The sequence below is a fragment of the Psammomys obesus genome, unplaced genomic scaffold (genome assembly GCF_907164565.1).
Source record: "Psammomys obesus unplaced genomic scaffold, mPsaObe1.curated_primary_1811, whole genome shotgun sequence".
Taxonomy (NCBI): Eukaryota; Metazoa; Chordata; class Mammalia; order Rodentia; family Muridae; genus Psammomys; species Psammomys obesus.
The window spans coordinates 22,297,790-22,313,624 of record NW_026595981.1 but is presented as its reverse complement, the minus strand read 5'-3'; the positions used below and the strand labels follow the sequence as shown (position 1 = coordinate 22,313,624).

At 38.5% G+C, this 15,835-nt stretch overlaps 1 protein-coding gene and 1 non-coding gene across 8 annotated transcripts in view; both read right to left on the bottom strand.

Annotated features, from left to right (window-relative positions):
- Window positions 1–15,835, bottom strand: part of Cdk12 (cyclin dependent kinase 12) — an 81,204-nt gene that overhangs the window by 51,043 nt on the left and 14,326 nt on the right. For all 7 annotated transcript variants that reach the window (XM_055619676.1, XM_055619674.1, XM_055619675.1 and 4 more), the window contains exons 3-6: window positions 12,077–12,253; window positions 10,607–10,746; window positions 8,971–9,141; window positions 3,437–3,626 (exon numbers count right to left, since the gene is read on the bottom strand). In XM_055619676.1, the coding sequence (XP_055475651.1) occupies window positions 3,437–3,626; window positions 8,971–9,141; window positions 10,607–10,746; window positions 12,077–12,253 (678 nt within the window). The remainder of the gene's footprint in view (window positions 1–3,436; window positions 3,627–8,970; window positions 9,142–10,606; window positions 10,747–12,076; window positions 12,254–15,835) is intronic.
- Window positions 11,058–11,164, bottom strand: LOC129686596 (U6 spliceosomal RNA). The gene has a single exon (XR_008721651.1). It is a non-coding gene; the product is annotated as a U6 spliceosomal RNA (small nuclear RNA).

The following is a 15,835-nucleotide window of genomic DNA, read 5'->3' as shown; positions in this document are numbered from 1 at the left end:
TAGGAATAGCAGAGAATCCTTTCTGAGACTGTGATTTTAAAATGTCTTTTGACATACTCTTCAAGTACTCAATGGTTTTATTTCTTCCAAATTTAAGGGTCTGTCACATTATACTTCCATCCCTTGACTGTGCTGCATATTCACTTATTCCTCACACTACACTAATGTTAAGTGTACTTGGCAGACTTTCTTAAGTGTTATAATTTGTAAAATGGTATCCATGACTACTCCCTTTGTAAACATGGCCATATTATAGTCAATATTTTTTATTCTTAATTTTTTAGCTATTTCTCTTGCATTCTGCTCATTTTATTATTCAGACAGGGTCTTATTATATAGACTAGGTGAGTTTCAACTTCAGAGATCCACCTGCCTCTGCCATCATGCCTAACTTAAAGGAAACACTTTTCAATCCAGTGCCAACTGTATATATACCTTTACTCCCAAAATTGGGGAAACAGAGGCAGGTGGGTTACTGTGACTTCTAAGCTACCAGGTTACATAGTGAGACCATCTAATTATAAGCATATATATTATTTTCATATGTACGTGTGTGTGACTGCCTGACTTTATATACACCACATACATGCAAGAAGGCCTGAAGGCTAAAAGAGGGTACTGGATCCCCTAGAACCATAATTATAGCTGGTTGTTAGCTCCTCTGTGCCTACTAGGAACCAAAACTCAGCCACCTGTGAGAGCAGAAAGTACTCTTGAGCATTAAGCAATCGAACTAGCCCCTATGATACTTTGGTTTCCCTGCCTTTAGTCTCTCATCATATAGTATTAGTGCCCTTTTAAGATAGAAAACTAGGTCTCTCCAAAACAGTATGACTTGAGTTGGGAATGAAAGTTTACACCTCAGCACTTAGGAGGCTGAAGCAGGATTATTGTGAGTTAAAGAACATCCTAGGCTACAGAGTGAGACACTTGTTCATAAATAAAAACAAAACCAAAAACCAATTAAGTCTTTTTATACTTATGTAATGAACATCATGGAACTCAACCTAGCTCTGCTCTTTCTTTTGTAAATAGTTCTTTGCCCCACAACTCACATTTTCTCCTGGCAATCCCTTATACTCCCATTATGGGGACCAATATGGCCAGACTTCACCTTTCTCAAGAAGGGACTTGACAAAGGTGCCAGTGCTGGTAGTGTTCATCACCATAGGAACCTCACTATAATTATGCACCCACTCAGCCCCTATACCAAGTATGCCGCCACAATCATCCAGGCTACACCCTACAACCTAATTTGACTGTGCTAAGCAATGGGAATATGCCCGATATATACAGCCATTCACAGAACCCTCTGGGTCAAGCATGGAATGGTTAAAAAACTGGTGAATACTTCTACTGATGGAAGAGGCACCTAATAAAAATATAAAAATTGAGCCAGATACCATGGTGCAGGCCTTTAATCCCATCACTTGGGAGGCAGAAATTTCAGAGTTTGAGGCCATTCTGGTCTACAGAACAAGTTCCTGGACCAAAAAAAAAAAAAGTATATATGTATATATATGTATGTGTTTTATGTGTATATGTTTTTCACAACCCCCCTTTCTCTCTTTGACAAAGTCTTGCTATGTATCCATGGCTGACCTAGAACATACTATGTAGACCAGGTTGGCCTTGAACTCAGAGATCCATCTGCCCCTGCCACCCCAGGGCTGGGATTAAAGGCAAGAGCCACTATGACTACATAGTAGACATTTTTAATGTTTATAAGGCAAACATGAATGCACGTTTCTCCTGCCTCAACTTCTCAAGTAACTGAGACCACAGATGATAACTATAGATGTAGACTTAATAGTAATGAATCTTCACCTTTAGTAAGAGATTTTGAGTTACAGTGAGAGCAAGAGGAGGAAAAAAAAACCCACAAAATTTTTCGAAGTGGTGTCTTACTAAATTGTTCAAGCTGGTATCAAACTCCTGACAACTCTCATTTTAACTTCCCTAATAGCTAGGATTGTAAAAATATACCCACAGTTCAAGTTTAAGAACTAATCTTTTAGCCAGGCATGGTGGTGCACACCTATAACCCCAGCACTCACAAAGTCAGAAGCAGTTTGAGGCCAGCCTGGTCTACAAAGTAAGGGCAGGACAGCCAAGGCTATCCAGAGAAACCCTCTTTCAAAACAAAAACAAACAAACAAAATCTTTTTACATTATGTTTGCCTCGCAATAAAGTCATATCATTTTAAATAGTGCTTCAGACCTTGAATGCCCTCCCTACTGGAACCGTAGATACAAGTAAGCTACTTAGTACGATACACAAGATCTTAAATTGGATCCTAATAACAATTCAGCTTCATCTTTCACTGTAAAGTGCTTTACTTTTGCTCTAGCAATGTTATGTTTATAGTTAGACATATTATACTTTTCTTTCATTTTTTTCTTTCTCTTTTTCCTTTTTTATTTTTTGGAGATAATAGTCAAAAGTTTCAAGCTGGCTATGAAATTGCTATGTAGTACGAGGAATCAAAAACTCAGGTCTCAGTGCACACTGGCAAGTAGTCTACCAATTGAGATACATTCACAGCTCTACTTTGAAACTGTAGATCCTCTTCCCTTAGCTTCTCAAGTGCTATGATTACAGGCATTTTCTCTGTCATGAATATGTGCTTTTGTATAAGCAATGTCTTCTGCAGAGATTTTGATTCTTCATTGTCAGTCTTTCTGATAAATTTCTATATATTCCTGAAAGTTGAACCTTTCCAGGTGATTATAAATTAAACAAACAAACAATATGGGTCCAAGTGTGGTGGTGTATGCTTTTAATCCTAGCATTTGGGAGGCTGAGAAAAAAAAGAATCATAGGTCAAACCCACCTGAACTACAAACTGAGACTCTGTCTAAAACAACAAGTGAAAATGCTTATTGAACAGTTAATAAACTAGTTAGCTCTACTACTGGCTTCAGCTGTACAATGTACACTAACAGGCTTTTAGGGTTAAAATTTGGACAATCTCAGGTAATCCCACATGGCTGCTTATTCCACCTCCCAGCAAAACCACCACACCACCCTGGGTGTGTGCATGTGTGTGTGTGTTGAGGTAAAGTTAACTTCCTCTAAAAGGAAGTTAATTCACAGTCTCAAGTGCAGCTAACGAGGCAGAACTGGTTCTTTCCACTAATGAAGCATATTAAGAGCCCAATGGATAACAGACTATTTATTGACTATATTGACTATATGGTATATTCTCTACTAGATCAATCCACTAAAAGTTTAGCAATTAAAAAAAAGCTGTAAACCTATCATTAAATCTGGAAAGATGATAGAAGAGGAAGGGAAAGAGGAGGGAGACAACAAAAAAATGAATACAATGAACATGTATGCAAAGAGAAAAAAATTACACATCTTATAATCCTAATTATCTAGACAAAATCAAAAGACAAAAAAGTGATTAGCCTTATTTAGTTACTATGTTACCTGTTATTCAGCAAAATGTTAGAACATTTAATATCTCGATGGAGGAAATTCTTTTTGTGACAGTAATCCAATCCTTCCATTAGCTGTTTCATGAATGACTTGATATGGTCCTCAGAAAAATGCACCAAACCTGATTCTAGCAGTCCCATTAAGTCATGGTCCATATATTCAAACACAAGATAAAAGGCACCTATATAACAAGAAAAAGAAATTTTTAAATGTTGACATAACAATATTCAAATTCGAATATATTTTCAAGTTAACCAGATTCTCTCAACCTGTTAGTTTTATAGATGAAGACCTAAAAGTTAAACTAATAAAATAATTTGCCCTTTCTAATGATAACACTATTGGAATAAATCTTGAATCCTATACTAGTGTTAGGTGGACTATTTACATTTTGAGACAACTGCCACAATTAGATTACATTACTATACTTCATGATCAAAGTCTCTTAACAACTGCAGACCCTGGGACAAATCCAAATCCAATCAGCTGCCAACTATAAGTTTTTCTAGTTTTACTTTATGACAACCATGCTCATTTGTTATAAATTATGAGACCTTTTTCTTTTCTTTTTTTTTTTCATACTTATTTTATCTTATATGCAAAGTTTCACCTGATGTGTTATCTGTGTACAACACCCTTGCCTGGTGCCAGATGAGGCCAGAAGATATTACTGGATCCACTGTAACTGGAGTTAACGATGGTTATAAGCTGACATGTGAGTACTGAGAAGGCAAACGAGGGTCCTTTGAGCCACCTCTCCAGCTCTGCCCTCCCTACTCCCTTTTTTAAGACAGTTCTTGGCTGGCCTAGAATTCGCTATGCAGACCAGGCTGCCCTCACAGAATATGCATAGGCTGCCACCGCCTCCAGGTCTGGCACATTCTGGTCTCAATGGGCAAAAAAATACATGTGCCATAAAATTTAGGTAAAAAATATTGAAAAATGCTGTCAGGATAGGTCAGTGTACTTGCCATGCAAACCAAATAACCTGAGTTTGATCCTCAGAGCCCACTGTAGAAGAGAACCAACTAAAAATTGTCCTCTGAACTCTACATGCACACAATGGTACATATGCATTTGTACTAATATAATGATGATGATGATAATAATAATTTACAAAAATAATGCAGAAGTATGAATCATTTAATCATAAAGCTTCTACATTCATAAACAGATAAAAATAGTGAGAAGAACACTAAAAATAGTTGCAAGCAATTTGGAATTTATCATACTGACACTGTAACATGAAATACTAGACCTCCAAGCTAAGGATGTAGCTTACTTGGGAAAGTACATGCCTAAGACCTTGGATTTGTTTTATGTAAGCCCTGGCTGGGCTGGAACCTATGTAGAACAGGCTAACCCTAGAACTGCCTATGTCTCACAAGTGTTCAGATTAAAGACACACATCACCATGCCAAGAAAAACCCTGGGTTTGCATCCAGTCCTTAGCAACATATAAACCAAGTATGGTAGAAAAATTAAAGGCTGTCATTAGCTACAGAGTTATAAAACAGCTTGGGCTATATGAAATCCTGTCTTAAAACGAAACAAAACCCTCCAGGTTTATGATTCTGTTCATTACTAGCATAAAACAAAAATCCAACCCAAGGTCTCAAGTGAATTAGGCAAGTACTCCATAACTTAGTTATACCCCCAGTACAAGGCAGGGATTCTTTATATAGAGGGCAGACTTCAAGAAATCTCTTACATTTACCAAATTGTGTGCATTTTTTTTTGAGAGAAAGAACGTGTGTGTGTGTGTGTGTGTGTGTGTGTGTGTGCGCGCGCGCGCGCTCGCGCGCGAATGCATGCACACACATAAAAACATAGGTGGACAAAGATACTCTGGCTCATAGGTACACATGCTGTGTGAAGGCTAAAGACTGACTTCAGGTCTTCTTCCTTTTCTAGCTTTTTGAGACAGGTCTCACTAAACTTAGAGCTTACTCTTTCGGCTGGCCAGTGATTCCCAGTGATCCACCTGTCTCTGCCTTGCACAGTGCAGCATCAGAGACATGCACTGATAACCTCAGCTTTTCCTTGGTACTCAAATCCTCATGTAAGCACTTTACCCACTGAGATATCTCCTCAGCCCCTTCACATTTCTTTTTTCTTTTCTTCTTTCTTTGCGGTGCGGGTAGAAGGGTGGGGACAGGATGGGGACATTAGCATTGTCACAGCTCCACTAAAATTCTGAAAATACTCCATAGTTCCATTAAAGAAAGACTGCATTAAAGGAGTACCTTGGAGTAGACCTGATAACTTAAAAGACAGAGAATGGAGAGATGGCGCAGAGCATTGGTTGCTCCACCAGAGGACCAGGAATTCAGATCCAAAACTCACATTGTCTTTACTGTAGTTTGTATTGTTTACTCATATCTGTGATTTTTCTTAGAAACAGCTAAAAGATGGCTCAGCTGTTGAGTACTGTTTTTCTTTTATTATATATATCTATGTAATGATATATATGACTGATTAAAAATGTACTTGGAGGCCAGCAAAGGCTATCAGATCTCCCTGGAGCTGGAGTTACAGGTGGTTGTAAATTGCCTGATGAAGGTTTTGGAAACTGATTTCATATCCTCTACAAGACCAGTATTCACTCTCCTGGTTCCTGAAAAACAATTTTTAAAAGGATGTATAAACCAGGCATGCTGGTTCACACCTGTAATCCCAACACTCAAGAAAATGAGACAGGAAGACAATGGCTTCAGGCTGGCCTGGACTACACTATGAGAACTTGTCTCAAAAGTAAAAGAAACAAAAGAGCACATTCTAAAACATACACTTTTAGGTGGTTTCATAATTTTTATGACCAGCACAAACTATACACAAACATAAATAATGTAGTTCATTATATACCTGTAACAGCAGTCACACACAACCTATTTAGCTACACGGTGTGTGACTAGGGGATGGGCTCAAATTAAGACTACATAAATTTTTACTGTTTCTTAAAATCAATCTCAAACTACCATGAGCCAGGTGTGGTGGTGCATGCCTTTAATCCCAGCACTTATGGAGTGAAGCAGAGGCAGGCAGATCTCTGAGTTCAAGGACAGCCTGATCTACAAAGTGAGTCCAGGATAACCAAGGCTACACAAAGAAACCCTGTCTTTAAAAAAAAACAAAAACAACAAAAACCTACCATGAAAATCCTCTGACTAAGCAATTTTGCCTAAGATGCTGTATTTTAATTCACAGGTAAAGAATTTTTAGAGGGCTGAAGACATGGCTCAGCTGTTAAGAGCACTAGCTGCTCTTTGAGAGGATCCAGATTTGATTCCCAGATACCATATATCTGTAATCCCAATTCTAGGGGATCTGATGGAATTGAGATTCCTCTAACTCCAAGTTTGAGGCCAGCCTGGTCTACACAGTGAGTTCCAGGATGGCCAGGTCTACACAAAGAGAAATCCTGTCTCCAAAAAACCAAACACACAGAAAGATTAAGTCTTCTATAGATTAGCCTTGGTTGGCCTCAAATCTACTATGCAGACTAAACTGGCCTTGAACCTGTGATCTCTTGGCTCAGCCTCTAGTTGTGATTATAGGAATAACACCATACCTAGCTTAACTGTTAATATATATTTTACGTCAACTGCAGGTGTCACTTTGTCTTTTTCTTGTTAATTGTGTGTGTGTGTGTAGCATGCATGCAGAGGTCAAAGTAAAATTCCTAGGAGTTGTCTCTCTACTGTCACCTGTGGGATCTAGGTTGTCAATTCTGAACAAAAACACCTCCACCTGCTAAGCCATGTAGACAACCCCACCTTTATATGAAGCTCACCAAGGTCAATGTGTCTGCTTTCCTGGCACTGGGGCCTCATGTGCACATCTCACATGCATGTTTTGTTATTGTTGTTGGGCTCCCCTTCCCCCACCATGGGTTTTAGGCGTTTATGTCCTCACATTTGTTCAACACAAACTTTAATGACTGAGCTACCTCCCAGCTACCAAGCAAAGGTCCTGATTCAGATTACTCACAGATTAAAAAAAAAAAGAAGAAGAAGAAAAGAAAAGGAAGGCAAGCTTACGGGCTCTAAAGAAGACTAAGCAGTTAAGAGGATTTGGATTTGATTCCAGAACCCATTGTGTGGCTCACAACCGTTTATAACTGTCTACAACTGTCTAGTTCTAAGCCCTTTATCAGCAATGGATACATATGGTGCTGACATATATTCAAGCAAAATATCAATACATATTCGGTAAAAATAAAATAAATGTGTTTACATACACACATACACACACATCTGTAGAGCCAGAGAAATGGCTCAGTGGTTAAGAACACTCATCTTGTAGCAGAACTGAGTTCAAATCCCAGCACTCACACAGTGGCTCTCATAACCACTTATACTTTCAGCTCCAGGGGACCTGAGGTCAACCTGTCAAAAAATTCACACAGGCATAACTACACATGGTGGTGCATCACATTAATCCTAGCGCCTGGAGGGTAGAGGAAAGAAGATAATGAGTTCAATATCATCTGTAGCTATATAGCAAGCCTGACGCTGCTCTGGCTACATAAGACAATAGCCTAAAAAGTTCACACAAGCAAACAAGCTAAGAAAGGAAAAGTAAAATGGTGTTATGCTAGCATAGACCTATAATAGTATTATTTGGGAGGCTGTTGAGCAAAGAAGTTCTCAAGAAATTGGAAACCAGCCTGAGCTACATAATAAGAATCTGTCTCAAAAAATAAAATATGAGCTGGAGAGACAGCCAAGCACTTAAGAGCACATAATGTTCTTCCGGAGGACCTGATTTTGGCTCTCAGCAACCAAAATAAGTGGCTTACAACCACCTGCAACCAGCTGCAGGAGATCCAGCCTGGTCTATATACAAGTTCCAGAACAGCCAGGACTTGAGAGATTTTGTCTGTAAAAGTAAATAAATACATACAAAAACAGAAACTATATGTTTCAATAAATAGGAACACTTGAAGCTCTTGCAACAGATCTTTGTTCAATCCCCAGAACCCACATGGCTACTTACAACCACTAATAAACTCCACTTTCTGAGCATCCAGTGCTTCTTCTGACTTCCATGCAGGCAAAAACATTTATACACATAATAACAAATAAACCTTTTTTAAAAAAAATATAAAACAGCATTCTGGAGTCAGAAGCAGGCAGCTATCTAGTTTAAGGCTAGATACCTGGTCTATATAGAGATTTGCAGGGGAACCAGGGCTACAAGAAGACTTTGTATCAAAAGTAAATAAATGTTGGGTGCGGTGGCTCATACCCTTAATCCCTGCACTCAGGAGGCAGAAGCAGGTAAATCTGAGTTTGAAGCCAGCCTCATCTACAGAATGAGTTACAGAACTGTCAGTGATACATAGAAACCCTACCCACCCCAACCACTACAAAAAAAAAAGGAGATGAAAAAAATAGCTCCATGGTTAAAAGGAGATGGAAAAATGGCTCCATGGTTAAAAGAACTGATTGCTCTTGCAGACACATGGCACACATTCTAATAAAACCTCATACTCATGAGATTAAACAAATTTCTGCTATTACCTTTGTCCTTCTTGAAATCCAGTGCATCTTGTTTGTCTGTGACAATTTCTTTCATGTTAACAACACTTCGGTGGACTAACTGACGAAGAATCTTGATCTCCCTGATGGCTGTGATCGGGAAGCCTTCTTTCTCATTGTCTAGACGAACCTTCTTCAGAGCTACTAGTTCTCCTGGGGGGGAGGAGGTTGTGAGTAAAAGGTGCAAACTATCACTGTAATCAACTTGCATTTCTTAGTAATAAACTAACATTACATGTCACCTTACAGACTTAAGCATTAAAAAAAAAAAAAAAAAGAAACAAAAACATAAAATGTGTTTCCCCTCCTTTTTTTAGGGGGCTGAGATAGAACTTACAACCTATGAGAAGCATACCTTCTACCATTGGGCTACACAACCAGCCCTATTCCTATGTTCTCAAATTTTCAAATAGATTCATGCTGATATATAATCTCATTCTTAAGCTGGGCATTGTGGTGCACGCTTTTAATCCTAGCCCTCATGGAGGCAGAGGCAGGCAGATCTCTATGTGTTTTGAGGCTAGCCTGATTTACAAAGCAAGTCCAGGACAGTCAAGGCTGCATAGAGAAACTTAGTCTCAAAAAACCAAATAGGTAGATAGGCAGGTGGGCAGGAGGTAGGTAGAAAGGAGTTAAGTAAGTAAATAAATAAATCCTTTTTTTCCTCCCTGGCTTACTCATTTCTGAGACAGGGTCTTGCTAAGTAGACTGAGCAGTCTCTAACTTGCTATGTTCCTTCCTCTCCCACCTAATGATCTCACATAGTAGAATGAGAGTTTATAGATTCCTTGCAAGTTGTCCTCTGACTTCCCAAAGTGTACATGACACAAATATGCCCAAAGACAGAACAAATACATTTGTACTCAATAAATAAATAAAATACAATACTCTCCATCCCCCCACCAAAATTGCAGCGAGCAATGAAAAGTTTGTAATAGATAACAAAGAGGACTAGGATTATATTAGAGCCTTTTTGACAGAGTGCTAGAATAAGCTGTAGGTTCAATTCCCAGCACAAACACACAATATAAAACCCACCATCAAGTCAAAAAAATAAGTATTTAAAATATAACAAAAAGTAGAGGATTTAAGCTTTGAGATTGTAATGCTAAAATCAAATCTAGGACTTCACAAATGTACCCAAGCAGTCTACCACTGAACTATATCCCTAGTACAAAAAGGAAAGCTTTAATACAATACTACCATACAGTCAACTCAGTGGCCATTCAAGAAATCATACAACTGCAGACTAAAAACAGGTGGCAAGTGATATTGTACATGTTTAGACCTTGTTTTCTTTGTCATTAATTCGTGAATGATACCAATGTTTATTCAGAATTTGCCTTATTAGTACTATAAATATTCTAGAGATATTATAAACTACACAGGAGGATGGACATAGGATACATTTAAGGGAATTGGTATAGGGAGGTCCTGGAGCAAATACACTAAGAGATGACCAAACTATTCTTTTGAAGCATTTTAATCTAATGAACAGTAATAAAAAAAAAAAAACAACAAATTAAAGTTTATAACTTACTTTAGTAAATCTATGACAATATTAGTAATAATTAGTTAAATTATTAAGCTTCTGACATCAAGAATTTTATTAAAATACCTGTGTCTTTGTCCTTGGCTTTATATACTTGGCCATAGGTTCCCTCTCCAATAATCCCAATAATGTCAAACTTGTCCACACAGCGCTTCCCCCAATCACTTTCTGTTTGTCTTCTTTCTCCATAACGAGGACAACAAATTCTAAAAAGAACCAAGTAAAACAGTTACTTTTTGCCATTAAGTGACTGGCTTTTTAATAAAATTTAAATTGAAATGGCAGAAATGAGGTAATAAAAAGTATCTATCAATGGCTATTATGGCATTCTGGCTTCAAAAGGTACAAGATGCTGGTGTGGTATATGAGTGCTCACTAAACACATGGACTGCTTTTTGAAAAAGAAATATGGTTAGGGCTGGGCATGTGGAGTTTGCAATTTTGTCTTTTTGCTGGTATGGAATACATACACTTCCATGTATTTTTACAGTAAAAATGCATTAAAAAAATCTTTCACAAAAATATGGAATGCTTCACGAATTTGTATGTCATTCTTGCGTAGGGGCCATGCTAATCTTCTCTGTATTGTTCCAATTTTAGTATATGTGCTGTCAAAGCGAGCACTTGTTTTTGTTTTTTTTTTTTTTTTAAAAAAAAACAGGATCCTACAATGGAGCTAGTTGATCTCAAACTCACACTGTATACCAATCTTTAAGCTAAGAGATCAACCTGTTTCTGCCTCCCAAGTGTTGGGATTAAAGGCATGCAATCTTGGTAAGTTCCAGGCTAGTCAAGAATACATAGTAAGACCCTGTTTCAACAACTAGTTATCTATGGTGGTTTGAATGAGAATGGCTCCCATAGGCTCATATGGTTAGTTTGATGGTTTGATGGTTAGTCATTAGGGAGTGGAGCTCTTTGATAGGATTAGGAGATGAGGCCTTGTTGAAAGAAGTATGTCACTGAAGGAAAGGCTTTGAGGTTTCAAAGGCCCTGTGTAGCTCCCACTATCTGCCTATGGAACATAGCTCTTAGCTACTGATCCAGTGCCTGCTTGCATGCTGTCATAATCGCTGCCATGGTAATGAACTAAATCTTTGAAACTATAAGAAAGCTCCCAATTAAATGTTTTGTTTCATAAAAGTTACCCAGGTAATGGTATCTCTTCATTTAATAAGACAAGTAAGGATGTTCATCTGTTCCTACAAAAAAGAAGGCTTTTTTTCCCATAAAATTTAAGTAAAAGATGTATTTGTTGGCTCTCACTTCTGAGTTGTAGAAAATATACACAATTTACATCTAAAACAAAATACTCTTAGATTAGAAGAGATCCCTAAGGTGCTGGTGAGATGGCACAGCAGTTAAGAGCCATGAACCAGAGTTCACTTCCCAACACCTACATGGGGTGGCTAACAACTGACTCTAACTGCAGTGCCAGGGGATCCAGCACCCTCTTTTGGTCTCCTGGGACACAAGGCATGCACGTAAAGTACAGACATGCATAATGATAAGTTTACACACCCCTGTAAAACTTACTTTGGTCTCTTTTTATATGGTTGTTGAGGTGGTGTAATCGCCTTTGGCTCTGGAGAATCTGGGGGAGATGGATCTCCACCCGGTAGCTCAGGAGGAAGAGGCAAGTCTGTGAGTAAGTGGCGGGTCCTCTGCTCCTTCTCTTTCTTTGCAGGCTTTGAAGGAAGCATTTCTTTTGGACTAAATAAAGATGAAAATAAAAAGATTATCCAGAGACTATGCAAATAAAACCTTCAGAGATTATAATGCCTACCTATTAAAAAGATTACTAAAAAGTTACTTATGCGAGCTAGAGGGACGGTTCAATAGTTAAGACACTGGTGGTTCTTTTAGAGGACTGGGGCTCAATTTCAATCACACATTTGACAGCTCACAACTGTCTGTAACTCCGGTCCCAAAGAACCCCCCTCCCCCCCCCCCCCCCCCCCCCCCTTTTTGTTTTTCAAGACAGGGTTTCTCTGTGTAGCCTTGTCTGTCCTGGAGTTGTTTTGTATAGACCAGGCTGGCCTTGAACTCACAGAGATCTGCCTGCCTCTGCCTCTCAAGCGCCAGGTTTAAGGTGTGCAACCACACCTTGCTTACTTGCCCTCTTTTGACCTCTGTGGGCAACAGGCACACACAAGGTGCATGTACATAAATGTAGGCAAAACACTCATACCCATAAAATAATAAATCTAAAAAAAGGTTACAATATGAATGTACTTAATATTAGTATTGGGGGTATACTTTTAATTTAAACTTAATCTTTAAAAAATTTTTAATGTGTGTCTCTGCACTACACGCATACAATGACTGTAAAGGCCAGAAGAGGGCATCACAGCTTGGGACTGTTCTTACAGATGTGTGTGAACTGCTATGTGAGTGCTGAGACATGAACTCAGGTCCCCTAGAGGAACAATCAGTACTCTAAACCACTGAACAATCTCTCCAGCTCATCATGGTAAAATTTTTGCCTAGCAGGTGTCTGACCCTCAGTTAAATACTCAATACCTGGTGAGGAAGGGTAGAAAGGATGCAAACTTGCTAAGGTATAGTGAGGAGGATCAGGAATTACAAGAGGCCAGCCTCAACTACACAGCAAGTTTTAAAGCCAGTAACTTTATGTGATACTGTTTCAAAAATTAAAGCAATACAAAAACTCTCCTTAATGGCACATCTGAAACTCCAATTTGAGATAAAATAAAATGTACAAAGTAAGTTTAAAAAGTCATAACTTACGACTGAAGCTCATACAATTCATAAAACTTTATAACAAAAAATTTAAATGAAAAGAAGTCACTAATACTACTTAGAATACTAGAAAGATACACTCAAGAAGTGAGAGGCAGATGGATCTCTCTGAGTTCCAGACTAGCTTGGTCTACAGAGTGAGTCTAAGACAGCCAAGTATACACAGAGAAACCTTGTCTAAAAAACAAAAAAAGAAAGACTTAAAAGAACTTAGGAACAAGAAACACTATAAATCCAGTGTTTAACAGCTAAGTTCGAAATCAAAATTGAAAAAATATGTGTAAATATTTTCCCTGTTTAGGAACAGACTACAATGATCTGTGACCGACCACACAAAATGCAAACTGTCAAACTAAAAAGGTTAGAAAGTTCAAAGGGCAATTTCAGACTTATTAAAGCCTTGAATGTCTCAATAACCAGCAAATTACAGTAGTCAATATGAAAATAGAATTAGTTTTTAGAAATCAGAAAAGTAGTCAAATTTTGGTTCTTTTTACTCTTTTTTCAGTCAAGGTCTCACTATGTACTTCTGCATGGCCTGAAATTCACAGAAATCCTCCTACCCTGGCCTCTTCTTTAGTGAGAATAAACACATGTGCAATAAAGCCCCGTTAAAACCAAATTTAAAAATAGATTTATTTTAAAACGGTATGTGTGCTCCTGCACATGTCTGTATGTATGTAGTATATATGTATGTGAATATGTGCATGTGAGAGTGGACGAGCAGGCAAAGTATCAGATTCCCTGGAGCTGGAGTTAAAAGGGATTGTGATCCACTAGACATGAGTGCTAAGACTGAACTTGGGTGTTCTGCAAGAGCAGCAACCACCTCCAACTGCTGACTTCTATAGCCATCCTAAAATTTTTTTTTATTCATACGAGTACTCTGCCTGCGTATGTATGTCTGTGTAACACATCCATGCCTGTAGCCGAGGAAGTGGTAAGCCTCCATGTGAGTGCTGAGAATTAAACTTAGGTGACCTACTTCACAAGAACAAGTGCTCTTTTTAAGCACTGAGTCTACTCTCTTAAAACAAACTCAATTTTTTCCCCCCAGGAGGGAGTGATAAGATAGTATTTCTGTGTGACCTTGGCTGTCTAGGCACTCACTCAGACTGGCCTCCAACTCACAGGGATCCAACTGCCTCTGCCTTCCAAGTGCTGGAATTAATGGGGTACTCTACCACTGGCTAGCCCCTCAAATTCTTTAAAAAACATTTCTCAAACCAATTTTTTTATAACCAACAGAAGGGTTTTGTGCTGCACATGTCATCAGAAATGATAAGAATTTATATATTATTTTTTGGGGACAGGTTTTCTCTGTGCAGCCTTGGCTATCCTGGACCACTTTGTAGACTAGGCTGGCCCCAAACTCACACAGATCTGCCTGCCTCTGCCTTCTTGAGTGCTGGGATCACAGGTATGTGCCATCACAGCCAGTGATAAAGGCTTCTTATAGGCAGCAATTCACACTTACAAATTAGCCAAGGTAGTTTTTGGTATTCTCTTTCATAGTATCAGAAGATTCAAAAGTATCTAAAAATTCTAACCACTCCTACAAGGTCTCCCAACATTTGATGCCTTACAGAAATACTTCTTAGAATCTTAAGAACTGATCTATCCCTTAGAGTATTACTTTAAAGAAGACTGCTAAAGCCTGCGCTGGTACCATATGCCTTTCATCCAAGCACTCCAGAGGCAGTTGCAGATAGATCTCTGTGAGTTCAAGGCCAGCCTGGCCTACATAATGAGTTCCAAAACTATGTATAGGAAACTTGTCTCAAAACAACAACAAAGTCATAAACCCCCACAAGAACATGATTTTAAGAGGTAACGCTTCTACTAAATTTTTCCATTTTAATCCCCTCAAAATGAGACAGAGTAAGGACTCTACTCAGTTTGTACCATGTGAAGCACAACTGAGAAGTTGATGAAGTACAATAACCTTAACCTTATTTAAATACTCCTACTAAAGATCTGCACTCAGATTTTTCTACCAAAGAAGGGTTTTTTGTTTTGTTTGTTTGTTCTTAAGATAGGTATTCTCTGTGTAGACCACGCTGGCTTCGAAGTTACAGAGATCAGGCTGCCTCTGCCTAGAAAGAACTGGGATTAAAGGCGTGCACCACCACAGTCTGAACCAAAGACAGTTTATTAATGAAAACTGAGACAGAATGGGAATATAAGCCTTTAAAATTTCTTTTAAATACGCTAAGGAAAATTATAGAAATAGTCAAATATTCATTATAAATCTCAATTATCAGGAATTAAAAGAGTTTCTTCAGTTGGGCACTGGTGGTTCATGCCTTTAATGCTAGCACTCAGGAGGCAGAGACAGGAGAAGTTCTGTGAGTTGGAAGCCAGCCTGATCTACAGAGCAAGTTCCAGGACAGCCAGGGCTACACAGAGAAACCTGGTGAAGGTGAAGAAGAAGAAGAAGAAGAGGAGGAGGAGGAGGAGGAGAAAAGAAGAAGAAGAAAAGAAGAAGAAGAAGAAGAAGAAGAAGAAGAAGAAGAAGAAGAAGAAGAAGAA